Below are 26,447 nucleotides of genomic sequence, written 5' to 3'. Positions count from 1 at the left end.
AGCAGACGACGCTGGGCGTTCGCCGCGTGGCAAGCACGCACGGGCGCTTGCCATTCTCTTTCTTCTTTTTAACTGAAGGGCGGTCGCCGCAATATTGCGCGATCTCCCTAAGTGGGAATGCTTGGATTGACGAACGTGAGCAGACGACGCTGGGCGTTCGCCGCGTGGCAAGCACGCACGGGCGCTTGCCATTCTCTTTCTTCTTTTTAACGGCCGGGCGGTCGCCGCAATATTGCCCGATCTCCCTAAGTGGCAATGCTTGGATTGACGAACGTCAGCAGGGGACGCTGGGCGGTCGTCGCGAGGCACGCACAAACGAGCGCTTGCCTTTCTCTTTCTTCTTTTTAACTGCCGGGCGGTCGCCGCAATATTGCCCGATCTCCCTAAGTGGCAATGCTTGGATTGACGAACGTCAGCAGGGGACGCTGAGCGGTCGTCGCGAGGCACGCACACACGAGCGCTTGCCATTCTCTTTCTTCTTTTTAACTGCCGGGCGGTCGCCGCAATATTGCCCGATCTCCTTAAGTGGCAATGCTTGGATTGACGAACGTCAGCAGGGAACGCTGGGCAGTTGTGGCGAGACACGCACACACGGGCGCTTGCCATTCTCTTTCTTCTTTTTAACTGCCGGGCGGTCGCCGCAATATTGCCCGATCTCCCTAAGTGGCAATGCTTGGATTGACGAACGTCAGCAGGGGACGCTGGGCGGTCGTAGCGAGGCACGCACACAAGAGCGCTTGCCATTCTCTTGCTTCTTTTTAATAGCCGGGCGGTCGCCGCAATATTGCCCGATCTCCTAAGTGGGAATGCTTGGCTTGACGAGCGTGAGCAGAGGACGCTGGGCGTTAGCCGCGTGGCACGCACACACGGGCGCTTGCCATTCTCTTGCTTCTTTTTAACGGCCGGGCGGTCGCCGCAATATTGCCCGATCTCCCTTAGTGCGAATGCTTGGCTTGACGAACGTGAGCAGAGGACGCTGGGCGGTCGTCGCGAGGCACGCACACACGGGCGCTTGCCATTCTCTTTCTTCTTTTTAACTGCCGGGCGGTCGCCGCAATATTGCCCGATCTCCCTAAGTGGCAATGCTTGGATTGACGAACGTCAGCAGGGGACGCTGGGCGGTCGTCGCGAGGCACGCACACACGAGCGCTTGCCATTCTCTTGCTTCTTTTAAACTGCCGGCCGGTCGCCGCAATATTGCCCGATCTCCCTAAGTGGGAATGCTTGGATTGACGAACGTGAGCAGAGGACGCTGGGCGTTCGCCGCGTGGCACGCACGCACGGGCGCTTGCCATTCTATTCCTTCTTTTTAACGGCCAGGCGGTCGCCGCAATATTGCCCGATCTCGCTAAGTGGCAATGCTTGGATTGACGAACGTGAGCAGGGGACGCTGGGCGGTCGTCGCGAGGCACACACACACGAGCGCTTGCCATTCTCTTTCTTCTTTTTAACTGCTGGGCGGTCTCCCCAATATTGCCCGATCTCCCTAAGTGGCAATGCTTGGATTGACGAACGTCAGCAGGGGACGCTGGGCGGTCGTCGCGAGGCATGCAAACACGAGCGCTTGCCATTCTCTTGCTTCTTTTTAACTGCCGGGCGGTCGCCGCAATATTGCCCGATCTCCCTAAGTGGGAGTGCTTGGCTTGACGAACGTGAGCAGAGGACGCTGGGCGGTCGTCGCGAGGCACGCACACACGGGCGCTTGCCATTCTCTTTCTTCTTTTTAACTGCCGGGCGGTCGCCGCAATATTTCCCGATCTCCCTAAGTGGCAATGCTTGGATTGACGAACGTGAGCAGACGACGCTGGGCGTTCGCCGCGTGGCAAGCACGCACGGGCGCTTGCCATTCTCTTTCTTCTTTTTAACTGAAGGGCGGTCGCCGCAATATTGCGCGATCTCCCTAAGTGGGAATGCTTGGATTGACGAACGTGAGCAGACGACGCTGGGCGTTCGCCGCGTGGCAAGCACGCACGGGCGCTTGCCATTCTCTTTCTTCTTTTTAACGGCCGGGCGGTCGCCGCAATATTGCCCGATCTCCCTAAGTGGCAATGCTTGGATTGACGAACGTCAGCAGGGGACGCTGGGCGGTCGTCGCGAGGCACGCACACACGAGCGCTTGCCTTTCTCTTTCTTCTTTTTAACTGCCGGGCGGTCGCCGCAATATTGCCCGATCTCCCTAAGTGGCAATGCTTGGATTGACGAACGTCAGCAGGGGACGCTGAGCGGTCGTCGCGAGGCACGCACACACGAGCGCTTGCCATTCTCTTTCTTCTTTTTAACTGCCGGGCGGTCGCCGCAATATTGCCCGATCTCCCTAAGTGGCAATGCTTGGATTGACGAACGTCAGCAGGGAACGCTGGGCAGTTGTGGCGAGACACGCACACACGGGCGCTTGCCATTCTCTTTCTTCTTTTTAACTGCCGGGCGGTCGCCGCAATATTGCCCGATCTCCCTAAGTGGCAATGCTTGGATTGACGAACGTCAGCAGGGGACGCTGGGCGGTCGTCGCGAGGCACGCACACAAGAGCGCTTGCCATTCTCTTGCTTCTTTTTAATAGCCGGGCGGTCGCCGAAATATTGCCCGATCTCCTAAGTGGGAATGCTTGGCTTGACGAGCGTGAGCAGAGGACGCTGGGCGTTAGCCGCGTGGCACGCACACACGGGCGCTTGCCATTCTCTTGCTTCTTTTTAACTGCCGGGCGGTCGCCGCAATATTGCCCGATCTCCCTTAGTGCGAATGCTTGGCTTGACGAACGTGAGCAAAGGACGCTGGGCGGCCGCCGCGTGGCACGCACACACGGGCGCTTGCCATTCTCTTGCTTCTTTTAAATGCGAATGCATTTCTTAGTAGGGGGTTGTCGTGGGTTGGCCGGCGTGCTCCTAGCAACAGCTGTGGCGCGCCTATCAACCGCAGCACGTCATAGCTCGGGCGGGAGTAGCGGAGGGCAAGGGGAGAGGAGGAGCGCGCTCGAGCGTGTGAGGGCGCTCCCGTCGCGGAGCTCGGCGGAGAGAGCTCGCAACGCGGGGCAGGCGTGTTGCGCGGGTCTCTCCCTCTCCTCTCCGCGTACCCTCTATCCTCTCGCTGCGCTCGGAAAAATATCAATAAATACAGTGGAGCGCGCGCCTCTCTCCGTGACTGCTTGCCGCAGCGCACTCATCGGTGCACCCAATGCATTCGCATTTCCGCACGACCCCTTCGGGGAGGGGGTGGGGGTGGAGTTTTTTTTTTAACTGCCGGGCGGTCGCCGCAATATTGCACGATCTCCCTAAGTGGGAATGCTTGGCTTGACGAACGGTAGCAGAGGACGCTGGGCGGTCGCCGCGTGGCACGCACACACGGGCGCTTGCCATTCTCTTGCTTCTTTTTAACTGCCGGGCGGTCGCCGCAATATTGCACGATCTCCCTAAGTGGGAATGCTTGGCTTGACGAACGGTAGCAGAGGACGCTGGGCGGTCGCCGCGTGGCACGCACACACGGGCGCTTGCCATTCTCTTGCTTCTTTTTAACCTACGGGCGGTCGCCGCAATATTGCACGATCTCACTAAGTGGCAATGCTTGTCTTGACGAACGTCAGCAGGGGACGCTGGGCGGTCGTCGCGTGGCACGCACACACGGGCGCTTGCCATTCTCTTGCTTCTTTTTAACTGCCGGGCGGTCGCCGCAATATTGCACGATCTCCCTAAGTGGGAATGCTTGGCTTGACGAACGGTAGCAGAGGACGCTGGGCGGTCGCCGCGTGGCACGCACACACGGGCGCTTGCCATTCTCTTGCTTCTTTTTAACCTACGGGCGGTCGCCGCAATATTGCACGATCTCACTAAGTGGCAATGCTTGTCTTGACGAACGTCAGCAGGGGACGCTGGGCGGTCGCCGCGTGGCACGCACACACGGGCGCTTGCCATTCTCTTGCTTCTTTTTAACTGCCGGGCGGTCGCCGCAATATTGCACGATCTCCCTAAGTGGGAATGCTTGGCTTGACGAACGGTAGCAGAGGACGCTGGGCGGTCGCCGCGTGGCACGCACACACGGGCGCTTGCCATTCTCTTGCTTCTTTTTAACCTACGGGCGGTCGCCGCAATATTGCACGATCTCACTAAGTGGCAATGCTTGTCTTGACGAACGTCAGCAGGGGACGCTGGGCGGTCGTCGCGTGGCACGCACACACGGGCGCTTGCCATTCTCTTGCTTCTTTTTAACTGCCGGGCGGTCGCCGCAATATTGCACGATCTCCCTAAGTGGGAATGCTTGGCTTGACGAACGGTAGCAGAGGACGCTGGGCGGTCGCCGCGTGGCACGCACACACGGGTGCTTGCCATTCTCTTGCTTCTTTTTACTGCCGGGCGGTCGCCGCAATATTGCCCGATCTCACTAAGTGGCAATGCTTGTCTTGACGAACGTCAGCAGGGGACGCTGGGCGGTCGTCGCGTGGCACGCACACACGGGCGCTTGCCATTCTCTTGCTTCTTTTTAACTGCCGGGCGGTCGCCGAAATATTGCCCGATCTCCTAAGTGGGAATGCTTGGCTTGACGAGCGTGAGCAGAGGACGCTGGGCGTTAGCCGCGTGGCACGCACACACGGGCGCTTGCCATTCTCTTGCTTCTTTTTAACTGCCGGGCGGTCGCCGCAATATTGCCCGATCTCCCTTAGTGCGAATGCTTGGCTTGACGAACGTGAGCAAAGGACGCTGGGCGGCCGCCGCGTGGCACGCACACACGGGCGCTTGCCATTCTCTTGCTTCTTTTAAATGCGAATGCATTTCTTAGTAGGGGGTTGTCGTGGGTTGGCCGGCGTGCTCCTAGCAACAGCTGTGGCGCGCCTATCAACCGCAGCACGTCATAGCTCGGGCGGGAGTAGCGGAGGGCAATGGGAGAGGAGGAGCGCGCTCGAGCGTGTGAGGGCGCTCCCGTCGCGGAGCTCGGCGGAGAGAGCTCGCAACGCGGGGCAGGCGTGTTGCGCGGGTCTCTCCCTCTCCTCTCCGCGTACCCTCTATCCTCTCGCTGCGCTCGGAAAAATATCAATAAATACAGTGGAGCGCGCGCCTCTCTCCGTGACTGCTTGCCGCAGCGCACTCATCGGTGCACCCAATGCATTCGCATTTCCGCACGATCCCCTTCGGGGAGGGGGTGGGGGTGGAGTTTTTTTTTTAACTGCCGGGCGGTCGCCGCAATATTGCACGATCTCCCTAAGTGGGAATGCTTGGCTTGACGAACGGTAGCAGAGGACGCTGGGCGGTCGCCGCGTGGCACGCACACACGGGCGCTTGCCATTCTCTTGCTTCTTTTTAACTGCCGGGCGGTCGCCGCAATATTGCACGATCTCCCTAAGTGGGAATGCTTGGCTTGACGAACGGTAGCAGAGGACGCTGGGCGGTCGCCGCGTGGCACGCACACACGGGCGCTTGCCATTCTCTTGCTTCTTTTTAACCTACGGGCGGTCGCCGCAATATTGCACGATCTCACTAAGTGGCAATGCTTGTCTTGACGAACGTCAGCAGGGGACGCTGGGCGGTCGTCGCGTGGCACGCACACACGGGCGCTTGCCATTCTCTTGCTTCTTTTTAACTGCCGGGCGGTCGCCGCAATATTGCACGATCTCCCTAAGTGGGAATGCTTGGCTTGACGAACGGTAGCAGAGGACGCTGGGCGGTCGCCGCGTGGCACGCACACACGGGCGCTTGCCATTCTCTTGCTTCTTTTTAACCTACGGGCGGTCGCCGCAATATTGCACGATCTCACTAAGTGGCAATGCTTGTCTTGACGAACGTCAGCAGGGGACGCTGGGCGGTCGCCGCGTGGCACGCACACACGGGCGCTTGCCATTCTCTTGCTTCTTTTTAACTGCCGGGCGGTCGCCGCAATATTGCACGATCTCCCTAAGTGGGAATGCTTGGCTTGACGAACGGTAGCAGAGGACGCTGGGCGGTCGCCGCGTGGCACGCACACACGGGCGCTTGCCATTCTCTTGCTTCTTTTTAACCTACGGGCGGTCGCCGCAATATTGCACGATCTCACTAAGTGGCAATGCTTGTCTTGACGAACGTCAGCAGGGGACGCTGGGCGGTCGTCGCGTGGCACGCACACACGGGCGCTTGCCATTCTCTTGCTTCTTTTTAACTGCCGGGCGGTCGCCGCAATATTGCACGATCTCCATAAGTGGGAATGCTTGGCTTGACGAACGGTAGCAGAGGACGCTGGGCGGTCGCCGCGTGGCACGCACACACGGGTGCTTGCCATTCTCTTGCTTCTTTTTACTGCCGGGCGGTCGCCGCAATATTGCCCGATCTCACTAAGTGGCAATGCTTGTCTTGACGAACGTCAGCAGGGGACGCTGGGCGGTCGTCGCGTGGCACGCACACACGGGCGCTTGCCATTCTCTTGCTTCTTTTTAACTGCCGGGCGGTCGCCGCAATATTGCGCGATCTCCCTAAGTGGGAATGCTTGGCTTGACGAACGGTAGCAGAGGACGCTGGGCGGTCGCCGCGTGGCACGCACACACGGGCGCTTGCCATTCTCTTGCTTCTTTTTAACTGCCGGGCGGTCGCCGCAATATTGCACGATCTCCCTAAGTGGGAATGCTTGGCTTGACGAACGGTAGCAGAGGACGCTGGGCGGCCGCCGCGTGGCACGCACACACGGGCGCTTGCCATTCTCTTGCTTCTTTTTACTGCCGGGCGGTCGCCGCAATATTGCACGATCTCCCTAAGTGGGAATGCTTGGCTTGACGAACGGTAGCAGAGGACGCTGGGCGGTCGCCGCGTGGCACGCACACACGGGTGCTTGCCATTCTCTTGCTTCTTTTTAACTGCCGGGCGGTCGCCGCAATATTGCACGATCTCCCTAAGTGGGAATGCTTGGCTTGACGAACGGTAGCAGAGGACGCTGGGCGGTCGCCGCGTGGCACGCACACACGGGTGCTTGCCATTCTCTTGCTTCTTTTTACTGCCGGGCGGTCGCCGCAATATTGCCCGATCTCACTAAGTGGCAATGCTTGTCTTGACGAACGTCAGCAGGGGACGCTGGGCGGTCGTCGCGTGGCACGCACACACGGGCGCTTGCCATTCTCTTGCTTCTTTTTAACTGCCGGGCGGTCGCCGCAATATTGCACGATCTCCCTAAGTGGGAATGCTTGCCTTGACGAACGGTAGCAGAGGACGCTGGGCGGTCGCCGCGTGGCACGCACACACGGGTGCTTGCCATTCTCTTGCTTCTTTTTACTGCCGGGCGGTCGCCGCAATATTGCCCGATCTCACTAAGTGGCAATGCTTGTCTTGACGAACGTCAGCAGGGGACGCTGGGCGGTCGTCGCGTGGCACGCACACACGGGCGCTTGCCATTCTCTTGCTTCTTTTTAACTGCCGGGCGGTCGCCGCAATATTGCACGATCTCCCTAAGTGGGAATGCTTGGCTTGACGAACGGTAGCAGAGGACGCTGGGCGGTCGCCGCGTGGCACGCACACACGGGCGCTTGCCATTCTCTTGCTTCTTTTTAACCTACGGGCGGTCGCCGCAATATTGCACGATCTCCCTAAGTGGGAATGCTTGGCTTGACGAACGGTAGCAGAGGACGCTGGGCGGTCGCCGCGTGGCACGCACACACGGGCGCTTGCCATTCTCTTGCTTCTTTTTAACTGCCGGGCGGTCGCCGCAATATTGCACGATCTCCCTAAGTGGGAATGCTTGGCTTGACGAACGGTAGCAGAGGACGCTGGGCGGTCGCCGCGTGGCACGCACACACGGGCGCTTGCCATTCTCTTGCTTCTTTTTACTGCCGGGCGGTCGCCGCAATATTGCCCGATCTCACTAAGTGGCAATGCTTGTCTTGACGAACGTCAGCAGGGGACGCGGGGCGGTCGTCGCGTGGCACGCACACACGGGCGCTTGCCATTCTCTTGCTTCTTTTTAACCTACGGGCGGTCGCCGCAATATTGCACGATCTCCCTAAGTGGGAATGCTTGGCTTGACGAACGGTAGCAGAGGACGCTGGGCGGTCGCCGCGTGGCACGCACACACGGGCGCTTGCCATTCTCTTGCTTTTTTTAACCTACGGGCGGTCGCCGCAATATTGCACGATCTCCCTAAGTGGGAATGTTTGGCTTGACGAACGGTAGCAGAGGACGCTGGGCGGTCGCCGCGTGGCACGCACACACGGGCGCTTGCCATTCTCTTGCTTCTTTTTAACCTACGGGCGGTCGCCGCAATATTGCACGATCTCCCTAAGTGGGAATGCTTGGCTTGACGAACGGTAGCAGAGGACGCTGGGCGGTCGCCGCGTGGCACGCACACACGGGCGCTTGCCATTCTCTTGCTTCTTTTTAACATACGGGCGGTTGCCGCAATATTGCACGATCTCCCTAAGTGGGAATGCTTGGCTTGACGAACGGTAGCAGAGGACGCTGGGCGGTCGCCGCGTGGCACGCACACACGGGCGCTTGCCATTCTCTTGCTTCTTTTTAACCTACGGGCGGTCGCCGCAATATTGCACGATCTCCCTAAGTGGGAATGCTTGGCTTGACGAACGGTAGCAGAGGACGCTGGGCGGTCGTCGCGTGGCACGCACACACGGGCGCTTGCCATTCTCTTGCTTCTTTTTAACATACGGGCGGTTGCCGCAATATTGCACGATCTCCCTAAGTGGGAATGCTTGGCTTGACGAACGGTAGCAGAGGACGCTGGGCGGTCGCCGCGTGGCACGCACACACGGGCGCTTGCCATTCTCTTGCTTCTTTTTAACCTACGGGCGGTCGCCGCAATATTGCACGATCTCCCTAAGTGGGAATGCTTGGCTTGACGAACGGTAGCAGAGGACGCTGGGCGGTCGCCGCGTGGCACGCACACACGGGCGCTTGCCATTCTCTTGCGTCTTTTTAACCTACGGGCGGTCGCCGCAATATTGCACGATCTCCCTAAGTGGGAATGCTTGGCTTGACGAACGGTAGCAGAGGACGCTGGGCGGTCGCCGCGTGGCACGCACACACGGGCGCTTGCCATTCTCTTGCTTCTTTTTAACCTACGGGCGGTCGCCGCAATATTGCACGATCTCCCTAAGTGGGAATGCTTGGCTTGACGAACGGTAGCAGAGGACGCTGGGCGGTCGCCGCGTGGCACGCACACACGGGCGCTTGCCATTCTCTTGCTTCTTTTTAACCTACGGGCGGTCGCCGCAATATTGCACGATCTCCCTAAGTGGGAATGCTTGGCTTGACGAACGGTAGCAGAGGACGCTGGGCGGTCGCCGCGTGGCACGCACACACGGGCGCTTGCCATTCTCTTGCTTCTTTTTAACCTACGGGCGGTCGCCGCAATATTGCACGATCTCCCTAAGTGGGAATGCTTGGCTTGACGAACGGTAGCAGAGGACGCTGGGCGGTCGCCGCGTGGCACGCACACACGGGCGCTTGCCATTCTCTTGCTTCTTTTAAACTGCCGGCCGGTCGCCGCAATATTGCCCGACACCCTAAGTGGGAATGCTTGGCTTGACGAACGTGAGCAGGGGACGCTGGGCGGTCGTCGCGAGGCACGCACACACGAGCGCTAAGCATTTGCTTGCTTTCGTTGCTTGCAAGGCGGTCGCCGCAAGGCCCGCGCTAATATGCGCACGCTGGGCAATTTCTTCATATTTTAAGTGCGAATGCACTTTATAAGCGACCCCAAACCATCCACCGGCGGCGGCGGCGGCGGCGTCCGCAGTGCTCCTCTATATTTAAAAAAGAAACAGCACCCGGCGCCAGGTTTCGATCCGAGGACTTTGCGGCCGCAGCGCGACGCTCTACCGACCAAGCCACGGACGCGACGGTGATATCAGTGTTAGTGACGCGCCTTATATCTTTAACGCAGTCAAACTACGTCGTCAGCGGCGTGCGTTGGCGACTCAGCGGCGTTATAGCGGCTTGATAACTGCGTGGTGTACACGTGATACTACAAACCCGATGGAAGAGATGGAAGAGGAGGCGGCGAGGCGGTGGGCTGCGGGGGCCGAGCGCAAGCGCCGCAAGCGGGCCGACAACCGTGCATTCGCACTTTCACATTCTCCCCCTCAGGGAAATGCGGGGGAATTTTTTTAACTTGGGACACGAGAAATTACGATTTCCTTAAGAGCTGCGCTTTTAAAACAACGTGGTTCGGTATAAAATAATGCAATTATATTTTAAAAACTACCCACCATGGTGGCTCAGTGGCTCTGGCATTGTGCTACTTAGCACAAGGACGCGGGTTCGATTCCCGGCCGTGGCGGACGCTTTTCTGATGGAGACTAAAAGCAAAAACGTCCGTGTTCTCGAGATTTTGCCGCATGTTAAGATGCCCAGGTGGTCAAAATAATTCGAAGCCGTCCACCACGGTGGGCCTGATCACAGGTGTAGTGGGTTAAGCTCCACAACCAGATCTATATTTTAAAAGCTTGCAAATTTCACTCTACTGTGATGGAATTGCGGCAGCAGTGGCACAATAGAAACCACCACTGCAACTATAAATGTTAGTGTGAATTGCAGGTCAGCCTTCGACTGATTATATGAAATATAACTAGACGGCGAAGTATTAAGAATTATAAGAATGACGTTAACACCAGAACTGGGGTGACTATTCCAGGCGAACTACCAGTGCACGTCAGATATAAGTGACATGAAGAAAGCAGCCCAGCTAGCACAGTAAATTAAGTTATATGAAAGGGAAATAAAGGGATTCGAAATGAACTAAGAACACATTAAAATCGATTAAACGACGGCGAATCGTATGAATGACTGAGCGACTAAGCAAAATATATGGGATGACTAAATTTATGAATACAGCCAACTACGCCATAGAAATAAATAACTAGGGTAATTCATCAATAACGTGGACTATTGAAGGTTGTAAAGGTGGATGATGACGCGAATTGTTCTGTATGTCGAAATAAAGGGTAAAGAAAAAATAGTCATACAAGACTGGAAGAAAGATGTGTCGATGTGGAAGCTAAATGGCAAAAATACAACGCATCACAACACAATCCACTTGGTTTATCTATGCATCGCCAATGCGTCGCCAAGGGCAATGTAAGATACCCTGAATATGTTTTTGTGTTTTTGAAAGTAGCTACTCGTGCGTATCATAGGAGTTAGGAATTCGATCTTAGGACCTTCTTAATTTCAACGCAGCTGTAAATGGGGCCAGGAGTACGAGGAGGCGGCGAACGGCGCAAGCTCTGGGTATGATGCGTGTCTTGTGTCGGTGCTCTGATGGCGGATATCATGTAATTATATTGCTTCACAGTTCGCCTTGACTCCTGTCATTTTCACTGCCACAGCCCAACATTTTCAGTCGAGGTTGAGGCGTTCATCCCCATTGCAATCCTCCACCATTCTAAAGCGTTTTGTTGGCTCCTGAAGAGTGTTCTTGCGGCTTCTTGAATCCCTTTTATCTTGCTGAAGACCCGGCGCTCGCTGGGCACGCCAATGTCCAGCCTTGTCTCCCCAGCCGACGAGTGAGTGAGTTAGCAGACTTTTATTTGCCGAGTTTCCGCCGCCCAATACACCGTCCCGCCTCCGAAAGCCTTCGACGTTACTCAGCTTCAGTGACGGTTGTCTGTGGTCGCACCCCTCATCACCTTCATCCGTGGCGGCAGGTGTTTCACTCTTTCTTGTCATCTCATTTTTTATTGCTTCTGCACTCGCCTTCCCCCTGCGCCGTCGACAGAGGAAGGTCACCCTCGACGGCTGTGAGGGGTGGGCATGTCACAAGTAGGAGGAGATAGCAGGGTACATGTCGTGAATGGGCGCTTTGATTGCCGACATCATGTAAATATATCGCTTAACATTCAGCATTTGTTCCTGTCATTTGTCCTCCCGGATAAAACTGAATTGGTTACAAATTAATAAGGGTTTAAGTTTTTCTGTTCCCTTTTTTGATAACGATATATAACGTGGTCAAGATTATGACGCCTCCCTCCAAGCGTAAAGACCTCTGGGCCGACTCAAAAGGAGCCAATATTGTGAGGCTTTAAGTTCGGGTAGCATGTCATCAACTTTGTTGGATTCAACCTGCCGCTACCTATTGTGCTTCATTAACCTCGCGTGGAAGCCAATCCGCATCTGAGACACTGTGCCAAACAGTTTCTCAGCAACGATCGGTCCCCACAAGATACCTTTGATTACTGCAGTTACTACCCCTGCCATAGTATAAAGGTGATAAAAATAAGTAGACAGGTTTTTTTAATAGGCCCTTAGATTTGCGTGAAGAGCACCTCTACAATGAGGTTATGCACCTAGGGGGACACATATTCTAATGGTAATTATTGATGTCGGTGGCTTAACTACCTAAAATTGAATAAATATCTTTTGGTGGCATGGTTGTGTAGAAAAGTTAGACTCCATCGTGTTTCTACGCAGTTTCATTTGGTACAATATTCTAGCGCATCCGTACACAAAGATATCGAACTGCAAAGTTTAATTGCCGTTCGCATGATTACGCATCCTATACAGTAACGACCGGCGCAAAGCTCCTCCCGTTTGGTCTGGCATTCTGTGGCGGTTCCGCCTACCGCAGATTACGATAACGCCAGAAAATACTGAAAGGGTGCCAGTTATGCCTTTTGCCTATGCCTCCACCCCGTTGTCAAACGTAACACCGTATACACCAGTGATGTCACAAAAGGGAGGAGCTTTGCGCCGGTCTTCGGTGTCAAGCATGCGTAATCATGCGAACGGCAATTAAATATCGCAGTTCTACATTTCGGAGAACGGATGCGCTGTAAGAATGAGGCCAAATGAAACTGCGTAGAAACGCGGTTGCGGCCAACTTTTCAATAAAAACAGGCCTGCTTACTGCAGCCACTAAAAAGTTAATTGTTCAAATTTGGTTAATAAACCCACTGACATCAATAAATATCACCTAAATGATGTGCCCCCTGTGCGATAAACCTCACTGTAGAGGTGGTCTTCACGTAAATGCAAGCGCATAATTAAAAAAAACCTGTCGGCCTAATTTTGATCACCCTGTATATCAAGACATGTGAGTTGCACTCTTGCGTGGAATCTGTGGTGCTAGCGTCCCTTGCGGCCGAAGGGGATTCACGCCTACAAGAAACAGGCTTGCAAAAAGCAATGGGGAAGTGCATTGCTCCAGGCATGCTCGACAGTGCTCAAGTTATCGTCTGCCCGGAGCAAACTTTCTCAATTTGGCATCCCACTCTTGTACAAAAGCGAATTCAGCAACTTGAATTTGCTCTACGACATGTTATCGTACGTTGCCCAAAATTATGGGTAGAGGTCTGGCTGTGTGCCATACTACAATCTCCTGCTTTTTTCTGCATCGAGACGCATAGAGGGCGCACACACTGCTCGTATTCGTTGCGACAAAGGCGGAATTCCTGTACCCGTCATCGGAATGCCTGTGAATGGCGTGGTAGGGAGAGATGTCATAAGATGGTCTATTGTCGTCACCCTAAAATCTCTACCGTCTCACCGGCTGAGCTCGGCGGCAAGCACGTCTCTAATTTCCAAAATGGGAGAATTGCAGGTAAAAGCTGTACTCTCAGCAACGGGTGTCGGAGGGGGGGCTGCGGTTCTCCAAGATGTCGAAACAGTAGGAATTTCTGACTACTTCTTCACAGCGCAGTCGGCAACGTAAAGTTCACTGCAACCGAGAAACTGCACAATGGAGACGTGCTCCAGTAGAAAATCATGAATGCAGAACTGGATGAATGCCCAATCCACCATAATTTATTGTTGCTTACTGTCATGTGTGCAACAGCGTCCTGATTCTTATTGTCATGTCGGCAACCGAGCGACCCTGTAGAGTTGGTCTTCGATAGATGAAGGAAACCAAATGGTTCCCGATGGTTTTACAGAGACTTGGTAGCTCCTGCAATGGAATGTCCTGTCCGTTCATGGCGGCGTGTCGAATCTCAGACCGCAGTTGCTCTAGAGAACTGTGCCACTGTGCTCCCCGCATATGTTGTGGGGCGACATTAAAATCCAAATTACTGAAACGTTTGAGGAGTAGCTAAAAGAATTCTTTAAAGTGACAGACAACCGATTTTGTCGAGTATTTTTTCTCTGCCCCAAAAGAAAGCGCATCACTTAAAGCACCTTAAGGAGAAGAGGTTTTGCTGATAACGCTTAAGCACTTTTTAAATCGAAATTGTTAGATCTACAGCCGTATCTGTCCTCCCTAAAAATACTGCTGGCACCCATGACATACAGTAGCACGGCAACATACTTTTGTCTGTATGCGAAATGAAAAGAGATATTTAAAAACTTGTCCCGAGCTAAAAAAAGTGCGAATGGCAGTTTTCTTATTCCTTTGTGAGTTTTTTTTTTATTACCGAGTCTAATTTTTACAAAGGCGCCATCTGTTGGGGTGCACCATAGGTGGAATTTGGTGGGCAGTTCGATTCGCCCCGGGCGCGTCCCTTTTTTAAAGCTGCCGTTGCTGTATTTGGAAACTGAAATTGAATATTTTCGCTAAACAAACGCCCCTGAGTGAGCCAGAATCGTCAAAGCTCCTTCACTGGGTCTTTTTACTGAACGCTGCCATTGATTCTGGGCATGGAGGCTCAGTTAGCCACCCTTAGAGCAACCCAGCGGCGGCGGGCGGCGTTAGCGGGCGGCGTGTGTTAAAAATTTCAGAAATAAATTTAAAAAATCCATATTCAATTTAAACTTATGCAAACACTTGTGTTAAAAAGTTTTCAATTAGTGAATAAACGTTTCATAAGTTACAGTAGCTGCTAGGTTTGCAGGTCACGTGACCGGGTCACATATTGTAAGTGTCAAGTTTCGACATTACGAACCGCCGCCCTTCCGATTTCAGATATTTTGCTCCCAAATTAAAAGTATTTCCGCCAATGTGATTATAAATTACTTGTGGTTATATAAAACGCTGGCTTTCATATGAGCTAGAGAATATATACGCGACAAAAATCGGTTGTCCGCCCCTTTAAAGAGCACAACTAGGTTTATTTGGAGCGCCGCGAGCAATATCAATAGGTGTTTAGCGTGTTACCACACGCAGCAAGGAATCAAATTGTGGCGAACGAAATTTTCTACTATGACCATCACTCCTTCCTCTCTGGGCGACACAACGGAAACCTCCGTGTACACGAATTTCCGGTTCTTGTAACCTTCTGCAGAACAACATCAAAGACTGTTTCAGTACTAGTAGTAGACAGGCGGCCTGTTTCCCAGTCCCAGTAGCACATACCAAACTGTCTAGTTGTGGAGGCACCACATTTGGGAGAGCGGGGCGCAGGCGCGTACCTCGATGAAATTTTAACCTTGCATCGTCCCTTGTCAGTTGTTTTCTTGGCTTTAAACTTCATGCCTTCAATATTTCGCCGAGGTAATTATAAATGTATGGATGAAATAGCTACAAACAGGAAAATAAGGGAATAAGCGAAACATTATAATCTAAAAAAAAGGTGTGAGGTAGGTAAGATGCAGCACTTCCAGACAGAGGGAAAGAAGGTCTTGTCTTCCGTGCTTCGTTGTAGACGTTGTTTGTCGGACTCTAAATTTTGCAACAAGGATGCACCAAGTTACTGAAAATTGTGTTTTTCTGATACCCATTTAAACAATATCGTCGGCGATACAGGAGCAGGGAAATTAAAGCTTGTCAATTTTAGTGACCCGCTTCTCACCTATGCAGGTTGGGGGTTGTTGGTCCCATGAGCCGTCATCCTGGCACAGAAGCTGATCGGTACCATTTACGCCGAAGCCAGGATCGCACTCGACGAACGCGCTGTCTCCGGGAGAAAAGAAGTCCTCGCTGGAGTGCTTTCCGGTCACCCGGCCGTGTTGCACTTCGAAGTCGTCACAAGCTCCTTCCGCTGCAAAATAACTAAATTAGCCTTTTTTTCAAATTACACCTTTTTTTTCTTCAGGTCAGTGCACCTAACGTATGCCTAACCGACTGAGAAACCCCTACGGCAGGTGTGTGTACCTGGACATTTTTGTACAATAAGAATCTAAGAATAAAATATGAGAACTTCATGAAACCTGTATTTTGTCGTACAAATTTGGTTATACTATCAGCATATGGCTTGTAAATAGCAGCCATCTATGACGTATACAAATCTCCAGTCTTCTAGAAAGTGGTAACGCTTCCATGGTTTCCGCTTCCGAGTGCTATGGGACGCCTGCGTTTCAAAGACTGTAGTCTTTTGGGGGCAAATAAAACGCAAACATTTTGATCTGCGTATCTGCCTGTTCCTCGATTCAGCCGTGTGCACAAACGGTAAACGAAAGTCAACACATTTCCAAACTAGTAAATCTGGTGGCAACTTTGATACTTCTCAACACTGTTGAGCACTTGAAAGCAGGCATATCTGGGGCGAAATAAAAATACGTAAGTAATATTTGTAGTGTTTTAAAATTTAAAATACATGACTGCTTTGTGGGGATAGCAGACAAAGAAATACGCCTTGAAAACATTTCGACCCCAAAACAGAAAAAAAAGCATTTGCGGAAGGTGGTGAACATGACCTGGTGGCGGTGTACGAAATATTACAGAGGCACTAACATAAAATTTTTAATCTTATTTTTTTGTTGCGATAAGTAGCGCATTACGTATTTTTCATAAGTAAAAACCTCATTTGCTACAGAGTGCCATCGTTCTTAAATTAAAGATGTTTTTGATGCGGCCAGTCGCAGTTACGGTTTCAGAGAGGGCCGCGAAAAGCTGGATTTTGTATAAACAAACCTGTGCACGTGGCACTCGGACAAATATCACAGAACAGAGTTGCCGTAGCACTGTCGAATCAGTGTTGGAAGCTGTTTTGCTAATGCCCCCGCATACTGATCTCGTAGGCCACTGAATTTAAAAACGTCCTGGACTAGATGCAGGCGCAACGAGAACAAATTGCTGTGACGGCTAGAGAACGACGCGGGACGCTCGAGGCAGTGGGAAAAAGACGCGCGCTTGAAGCAACCGGCCGGTCTCCCTACAGGTACGCCTATAGATGCGGACACGGAGGCTAATAATCAATTACCGCTCTCTACAACAGTGCAGATGACCGTTTATAATGTGATTCGCCATCACATCATTAAGTACTTATTTATATGTGCAGCCTTGTTTGGGACTTGAGACCCGTTTCGAACAGCCGTAATAAGCTCCCGCTCGACCGTGAGGTTCGGTCAGTGCGCTCTTGTCCGCGGGGCGTTTTTGGATCCGCGCAATGAAAAGCAAATTAATAGAGCACCTGTCGTTGCTGTAAACTAAGATCGCGGCCAGTTGCTCAATTAGCCAACAAAATGTCGGCACCCCGCCGCCAACGATCGGATCGTTCGTTGGTCGTGAGCAGAAGTTCCGACCTCTGATCGGAGTGACGAGCCGGCGAGAAAAGCCGGCATTGTGGAAGCGCCCAACACAAACTCTTGACGTGTCTCGATATTGTTTACTTACTCTACATCCAGGGGATATCATATTGCTTTCAGGCCCTCAACTGGCTGCTTGGCTGCGTCTTGCACACTTTGACATTGATTTTAAATATGATCTAGGCTGTATTTGCCCCTGATATTTGAAGATGGTGAATGTGTGTTCACACCAATCTATCTCCGAAGTTATCTCACCTTCAAAAATCTGTGTGACTACTCCTTTAAGGGTCAAACAGTAACAAAAGGTTAGAGTAGACGACATGAGCAGTGACACTCGGTTAACCTCAATATACTTTAGCAAACTGCCTCTGGAATTATTGTGAAAAAAAAGAAGAGGGCGGAAGTGAGATGATGGAGAAGGGAGAGAATGAAGGCATTCTCGTGGCACAGACGGCTGGAGGCTACTGTCTTCAGAGAAAAATAGGCAAACTAATCATATATTCGACCGATCTTTCACGAGAAAAAATATAGAAATGGTGGTAGTGGTACGTTGTTTTGGACGTTACTGTAGAACTAGTCCTTTTTGCAAATAGGATGAACGACTCAGGTTTTTTTCACTTATTTCCCCGTGGTTTATCCCCGGCATCGAGGATGTGTAAAAGTGTGCTTGCGTGATTGCTCGATATTAAGAGTATCAATGAATGGCTACAGCTCAACAACCACTACACGTGTGCAATTTTTTGAAATCAAGAGCAGGGCAACGCGCTGTTCGCCAAAACAATACAAGTGATCTTAAAATCTTTCATAGAGCTACCATATAAGAACAGATAGCTATCCTAATAATGCGTGAAACACAGGAAAAAGCAAACAAGACGGCTACAGCTTCATACTCTTCGCCACAAAAAATTGTGTGAAGCACACAAAAATTCGCGAGTTATGAATGTGGTGTTGCGACCTTTTTTCACAGAACGTTTATTTCTGTACACTCTACACCACCAAATTGTTTGCTTTCAGAGAGCCCTGATTGCGGAATAGTCAATTTGTATGGTATTGATGGATAATTTAGTCATAAAAGAAAGAAAAGCACCCGCTATTCCGGAAGAGAGCATAGGAGGGAAAAGAGGTTTTAGCGACGCTTAGTACCAGTGAAAACTTGTGGCGACATTACAACTCCCGTCTGTAGTTCCTTTTTCATTTACGGAATTTAAGTTTTCCCATGACGTGCATTAGGAACCAAGTTGGAGATATACGGAAGGTGCGGTATGGTGCGTCACAAACAGAGCCGCCCACACATAGCCGTGGTACGGGTGGGGGAAAATTTTCTTCAAATAGGTTCCATTCGTTTTCACCGCCTTCTTGCACGCTGAGGTTGAAAGGCAAATGTACACATTTTTTTATCAGACTTCATTATAAACTAGGCTCATAATATCGGTTCGTAAACCGTTATGCTACGTGTTTACCAAAAACTGGAGCTGGAGCGTCGCAAAACAAAGCCTCCATACATCAGATTGTATCAGCACTTACTTTGGTTTAGAGCGTAGTTCGTTTTGAGTTGGGAATAAATTACACTACCGGGAATTCACATCTCTCATTTGAGGAGCTGTTTTACAATAGCATCATGTTCGCAACTCGGTCCCTCTACTACTACCCTAGGGGTAAGTAGGAATACGGCTATATTGTCGAGGCCCCGCAATAGTACACGTCTGCCCTGCTTTTTGATCTCGTACTTCAATCTAAAAAGAGGGTCCGGTAGAAGCCTGATTAGGGGAATCCTACTTCTTCGTCGTAGGTTGACGACCACCCAGATACAAAAAATCCATGGCAGGGCAATGACGCTAATGACGATATCGACGCTTCATAGCATGCGCATGTACCAAGTCTTTACCCTTGGGTATAGGCTAGTGTCACACTATGTGATGAATTAAACGCTTTTTTTACACTTCTTGTGTGACTGAGTCTTGGCTTCTACCCGGGTCCACTTCATATTCATGTGTATCTCCATGTTGACTCAAGCTTATACTCCGCATCCTCGTCCACTTTGGAAAGAAGGAAAATATGAGCTATTGGTGCTTTTATTGCCTACTCACAGCAACACCATAATAATCTGTACTAATGTAACGGGCATTTCTAGATCCCCCATTTCGCTAATCATGATAAGCCAAAGTTTCTTTGTCGGGTATACCGATGCCGGCTTACTCTTGCACTTTGATCTGCATGGTTCCAGGTTCCATTAACGCCTCATAGAAGGATCTGGTGTCCAACCAGCTGGTATCCTTCGTCGCACACGTGTTGCACTCCTGTGCCTGGCGGGCAGCACTCGTCCGTGCGCCCCCTCCTGTTCAAGATCACTGTTCTTTTCCAGTTGGAACTACGGCCAGGGCCTTGCAGGACGTGTCTCCGACGTCAAAAACACATATCCAATGCTTATCTGAATGGCATTAGGGTAAAGTTTTCTGCTACAAGCAAAAATTGTAGGGAAAATCAATATTTGTTTAAGTGCGCATTCTAACAAAAGAATTACGAAAGACAGCTACCTCTGCCGGTTCCGCTCCAATTAAATATTTGCTTCACTAAAGAACTGCAAGGACCTCAGGCCCTGTTTCTGTTCATGTCACGGTCGAAGTGGACAAGAACACCGGCTTCTATTCAGCAGCTGAAGCTCTCTCCATGGTCGTTGCGTTAAACACATGATGTGTCGCGTGGGGCAGAATAGTTCACCGAGTAGCCCACCGCATGTGATAATGTTGTGAGTTTTGTTAGGAGAGCTTGGAAGAAAAGCCTCCACAGTTCTTATTGTATGACATTCAATATCCGGACAGACGTTATATTCCTTGGCAGAACCTCCCATGCAGGTGCCTCACGTGTTTAAAGAACAAACTTTCGCGATTCCCTGTGATGTATCGCCCCTAGTTCTGAAAAAGAGCTGAACAAGTGATTGCCTGACTTTTAGAACTAGGTCCGCTTGTTCATCTACCACAGCCTTTCCATCTACATGTATCCACACCCTTACGTTAAGACGTTTCTCCACGTGTCCATACATGTAAAGCACGCACAAGTGGAGCATAATTGCCCTTTCGCTGTGAACATTACAGACTTGTTTGGTACAGGTGCAGATACTACTTGAGTGGCAGTGGTAAAATTCTATAAATCACCCTGGATGAAGCCAAGCTGCACTCTGACTGGAAATAGAACATTATCGACATTTTATACAACAGGGGTAGTGTATGTAGTTGGAACGTTTTGTTATAAATAACAGTATTTCCCAGAAAATTACTAATTTGATTTTCCAAAGAGAATATCCTGCGGAAAACTGCGAGGCTGTTTTTTATGTTACATGTGTGGCTTATCTCGAATTGCTAGGAGAGACACGAGCTCACAAGCACGGGATCAAAATAAATTATCTGCCGCTTACACTGAACTAACTGGATATTGCTTGAAGTATACTGCTCAGTTTGATATGCGTGCTTATATCTTGCAGTCGGCCCTAGAGCTCTAACTTAGTGGGCTGGGATGAATTTCGATTGCCTCAGAAATTTGAAAGAAAAGTTAGAAATGTTTCATATGTGAAAGTTTCAGATGAGTTCTACAGTCAAACGCCTGGATAACAAGGCGTGTAGGACCGCGGTGATTGTTCGTTACACACATCACTTCGTTACATTCGTAGCGAACTGCTCTAGATCCCAAAAAAGCATATAGGCATATTGAGACAAACAATGCTCATTTACATCAGCATTAACCCCAATAAACAAAAAAGTCAAAACTTTTCTTCTGCAGAGAATCATGAAATACGGAATGCACAACCACCGCCGACCGCATGCGGTCGAGGTTCGGAAAGCGCAGCGGTGCGAGGTCGGGCAGAGCGCAAAGGCCGCTGGAAATTACCGGGGTATTTATATCGCGTGGCTCTTTCACAAGCTATTAATCATTCATCGCCTGATCATTTGCGCTGTCCCTTTTCTCTAAGATAGTCTCAATGATGTCGGCTGGCTTGCTGAGAGCGAACCAGGGCCTAATCGTCGAGCGAGACGTAATATTCACTACCGAGTAGCCGAGGTGTACCGAGCAGCACGGCAGCTTGGTTTAGGCTCCCGGCTGCGCGTAACCACGTCTGCTGCCAGGCGTATTCCTTACCAAGCAATTCAGCAATTGGGATTGCATGAATTTATTAATTAAACAGCTGAATTCGCTGTTGTGGCTTTCACAGTACATAGCAAATGTAGGATGCTCGCCCGGCTATGTGGCATTTCTTCCTTCGACAGGCTATTTCGCAGTAGAAACGTTCGTTGCCGGGATGTTTGACTACACCTACCTTTGCAAACGGGCATAGGTGCGCTCCAAGTGCCGTCAGGAAGGCAGGTGGCGTTCTTCACGCCGAAGAGAGCGTAGCTGTCGCCGTTGCAGTAGAATTGCACCTCATCTTGGGGGTCGCAGCACTTGCCGTAGTGGCCGCCCCGATCAATCTTCGGCTCCTGGCAGGCTCGAAGAGCTGCGAAAAAGAGACAAAAGATTTTCCCCGTCTTCTTGTTTGTTTTTCAGAGCGCGCGTCGACGAATATGAATGCGATAATACTATAGACTGCAATGAGAGAATGTAGTTTAAAACATAAAATAAAAATTGTTGCTAAGAATGTTCCACACAAACTGACAAAAATATGTACCCTGAACAAAGATGCTGTCACAGAAAGTACCCCTCTGCATTATCTGAGGTAACATAGCGAATAGAGCACGAATCGCTTACGAGGTCTGCATAGAGTTCTCTACGACATTGAATTCATCTGAATGACTTGCACGTGTATTCACTTGAAATTCAAGAATATGTTCATGCGAAACCTACAGTGTTAACATAATAGTTCATAATGCTCATGGCCAAAGGAGGGCATGCAGCTGTTAGAAGCAGGTGATGATGTCACCACCGACATCTGAGCCTGCCTAACGCACAAGCTATGGTTAACCTGCGTGCTATTCAACGACAATTCCCAGCAACATTTAAAAACTCGCGTTCTTATACTCATCAGCAAAAATATTCAGCAACCTTGTTTTTCTGATTTTAGAGAAGAAACAGCAGGGGGTGGTATACGATAAGGTGCAATCTTCTTGTGTGTTTATTACGGGTCAGTAGATAAGAAAGGAAATATTGGAAAAACTGAATAAGTAAGTCGAGCTTCGGCTAGTAATAAGGGCTAATCCAAATCAAGAAAAAGAATATAAACACACAGTATTGTGGAGATGGGGTGCCTTCAGTAAGCCTTCTGTTATTCCGAGTACTGAGGTTCCGGTTCCACTAAAAATCTGGCCTGCAGCCAGCACTTTATCCGGGTAATTATATGTGGTGCAGAACTCGACAGTCACCGTACCGCGTGTCTTCACACTAGCGGGAAGCTATCCAGCCACCAGTCGAAGACAGGCTAAGCGACGACATTATACAGCCATCGAAAAGCCCCTCGGCCATTCCGGTCGTACTCGTGAAGAAAAAAGACGGCACATTGAGGTTATGCGTTGACTACCGGTGACTGAACAAAATCACCAAAAAGGACGTGTACCCCCTCACACGACTTGACGACGCCCTCAACCACCTGTTCCACGCAAAGTATTTCTCTTCGATGGATTTGAAGACGGGCTACTGGCAAATCGAAGTGGATGAGAGAGACCGAGAGAAGACTGCATTCCTAACACCGGACGGCGTATACGAGTTCAAGGTGATGCCATTTGGGCTGTGCACGCACTAGCAACGTTTCAAAGAATCATTGACACAATGGTAGCCGGCCTGAAGTGGCACACCTGTCTTGTATACCTCAACGACGTTGTGGTAATCGTCAATACTTTCGACGAACACCTTGCAAGATTGAAGTCTGTATTACAGGGAATATGCACGTTGGGGCTGACGCTGAAGCCTGAAAAGTGCCGCTTCACGTACGAGGAACTCTAGTTTTTCGGCCATGTCGTCAACGGCTTGGGAGCCCTGTCTAGCCTGACGAAAACTTCACCCATAGCGAACTTCCAGACGCCGGAAGGAAAGAAGCGCATGCGAAGATTTCTCGGACTGTGCGCATACTAACGGCGCTTCGTCGCAAACGTTGCACGCAATGCAGAGTCACTCACACGGTTGGCGAAAAATAGCACCCCTTTCAGCTGAGGAAACGCCAAAAAAAGCATTGTGCGAGCTGCAGCAACGCCTGCAAAACCCTCGCGAGCTCGCTCATTTCGACAAAAACGCGGAAAAGGAAATGCACACGGACGCCAGTGATATAGGCTTGGGTGCTGCCCTCGTCCAAAAGCAAAGCGGTAGCAAAAAAGTTATCGCCTTTGCCAGTCGTGGTCGGTCGAAGGAGGAGAAAAATTACTCAGCCTTCAAAAAGGAGTGCCTTGCTATATATGGGCCGTTTCGAAATTTCGCCCACACATGTATGGTAGATTAATCAAGGTTCTGACAGACCAGCATGCGCTGTGTTTGCTGGCCAATTTGAAGGACCCCTCTGGCCGTCTTGGGTGGTGTAGCTTGCGCCTGCAAAAGTTCGGCGTTGCAATCGCATATAAATCCGGCACGAAACACTCCGACGGCAACTGCCTGTTCCATGGCCCCGTCGACCCACCACCACAGGGATCCGATGAAGACAGCGCGTTCTTCGGAGTTGTGACAGAGAGCGATCTAACCGCCCAGCAGTGTGCCGACTCCGACTTACGCGTCACGATCGCTTATCTTGAAGGCAGCAAAATCACTGTGCCTACGGCCTGGGAACGCAACATACCAGTATTCAGCCTGAAAAACTCCGTCCTGGAAAATTAAAATTTCAGCCCTGGAACGAGAACGAATTATCTCCTTGTCATTCCCGCAGACCTTAGGGGCGAAATTTCGGAAGCATGCCATAACGACCCGTCATCCGGACATCTCGGCACAGCTCGCACTATTGGAAAAATCAAGCCGAAGTGCTATTGGCCCGGACTTACATCCGACGTCACCCGCTACGTCCGGAGCTGCCGTAACTGCAAGCGACGAAAACCTCTGCCGACAAGACTAGCCGGACTTATGAAGCCGATCGCCGTCTCATCAAGGCCCTTCCATCAGATTGGAATGGACCTTCTGGGCCCGTTCCCCACATCACGATCCTAGAACCAGTGGATTGTCGTAGCGACCGACTACATGACCCGCTACGCAGAAACCGCCGCTCTTCCGAGGGGGACTGCACAAGAAGTCGCCAAGTTCTTCATAAAGCAAGTTATGCTGCGACATACAGCTCCTGAAGTCCTAATCACGGACGGCGGAGCGTCCTACAACAGACAAGCAGTTTGTGGACGCCACACACTAAAATCTCCGACACCGAGACGCGGTGTACCACCCAGGGGATCGTGTGTGGATTTGGACTCCCATTCGAAGACGCGGACTCAGTGACAAGCTTCGGCGACGGTATTTTGGACCCTTCCGGATTCTACGACGTGTTGCGACCATCTAGTATTCTAGTAGGACTTTCTAGTAGGACCATCTAGTAGGACCATCGTTTTCTAGTAGGACCATCATGCCGGTCTCGCTGGACGCCATTAGTGAACCCTCCATGTACACAAATGTTCGGCCGTTGTAACTTTCTGAAGCAGAATCACCAACTTGCAGTGCTAGTAGAGGAAAGTCGACCTCTTTCCCAGTTCGATTACCACGTAGCGGAGTAGCGAGTTCTAGAGGCACCACAACCGGTAGAGCGAGGGCGCAGGCGCGTGCATGGGTGAAATTTTAGCCATGCACCATTCCTAGTTATTTTTGTGACGGCTTTAAATTTCACGCCTTCAAAAATTATCCTGGTTAATTTTAAATTCATGGATATAGGAGCTACACAGACGGAAAAAGGCGAATAAGAGAAAGAATGCAATGCATGTCAACACCGTAAGAAGTAGATAAACCGTAGGACGTTCAGACACAGGGAAGGGCTTGTCTGCCGTGCTTCTTCGAAGACGTCGCTTTTTGTCGGGCTCCAATTTTTGCAACAAGCATGCACCAAGTTACTCAAGAATGGGTTTTTCTCATACATATTTATACAGTATCGTCGGCGATACACCAGCAGGGAAATATAAACTTCACAATTTTAGTGACCCGCTTCTCACCCATGCAGTTTGGCGGTTTTTCGTCCCACGAGCCGTCATTCTGGCAGAGAAGCTGATCGGTACCATTAACGCCGAAGCCAGGATCGCACTCGACGAACGCCCTGTCTCCGGGGGCAAAGAAGGCCCCGCCCGAGCGCTCTCCACTTAGCCGGCCATGTTCCACTTCGAAGTCGTCACAGGCTTCTTGCGCTGCGAAAAATTAAATGAGCCTTTCTTTCAAATTACGCCTTCAGTTTCTCCAGGTCAGTGTACGTAACATAGGCATAACCGACTATGCAACCCCTACTGCGAGCGTTGGTACCTGGACATTTTTGTAAAATAAGAATCTGAGAATAAAATATGAGAACTTCATGACACCTGTAATTTTGTCCTACACATTTGGGTGTACTATCAGGATATGGCTTGTACATAGCAGCCATTTTGACATATACAACACTCCAATCTTATGGGAAGTGGTAATGATTCCATGGTTTTTTGCTCCCGAGTGCGTTTTAAAGACGGTGCGTTTTAAAGGCGGTAGTCTTTTTGGGGTAAATAAAACGCAAAAATCTGGATCTGCATTTCTGCGTGTCCCTAGATTCAGCCGTGTGCACAAACAGCAAATGAAAGAAAACAAATTTTGAAACTACTAAATCTGTTTTGTTTGTTTCATGCTTGTTTCATGCTTGTTTCATTGTTTTACCCTTGTTAATGTTTCCATCAGAGGCAACCATTCTGGAAGCTCGGGATGAGCCCTCCATACTTCAATAATCAACCGAATGGACTCAGAAAAATACTTCTTAGAGCGTTTGGCACCAACATCTTGATGGCGTATGGCCATACGCGACATCCAAATGCCGTGCAGGGCCAGAACTGATTCGGGAACACCACGACGAAACACGGGCCCCAAACGTTGTTTGTTTTTTTGTTCGGACTGTAATTTATTTTAGCATCGGCTCGACACACTCATGAAGGGGAAGTAATGCCGTGAACCATCCATTGGGTTTCTTTCTTTATGTTTTGTTTCACCACCTGGCTGCACCGGTCTGTGTTATCTCTGTGCCAAGTGAATAGGTCGTTCCATTATTTATTTTT

General features: G+C 50.8%; 1 protein-coding gene across 1 annotated transcript in view; it reads right to left on the bottom strand.

Moving 5' to 3' along the window:
* LOC144153445 (complement receptor type 2-like) overlaps positions 1-26,447 on the bottom strand; it is a gene marked incomplete at its 5' end in the record, with an annotated part of 118,627 nt that overhangs the window by 27,526 nt on the left and 64,654 nt on the right. The window contains 3 exon segments of the mRNA XM_077685091.1: positions 15,612-15,800; positions 21,596-21,772; positions 25,374-25,562. Coding sequence (XP_077541217.1) covers positions 15,612-15,800; positions 21,596-21,772; positions 25,374-25,562 — 555 coding nt within the window.

This window comes from Haemaphysalis longicornis, unplaced genomic scaffold, assembly GCF_048455015.1.
Source record: "Haemaphysalis longicornis isolate Haplotype H1 unplaced genomic scaffold, Haemaphysalis longicornis Haplotype H1 scaffold_9, whole genome shotgun sequence".
In the NCBI taxonomy this organism is placed as follows: domain Eukaryota; kingdom Metazoa; phylum Arthropoda; class Arachnida; order Ixodida; family Ixodidae; genus Haemaphysalis; species Haemaphysalis longicornis.
The sequence above is the reverse complement of the archived record's forward strand: the minus strand, read 5'-3'. Positions and strand labels throughout refer to the sequence as shown.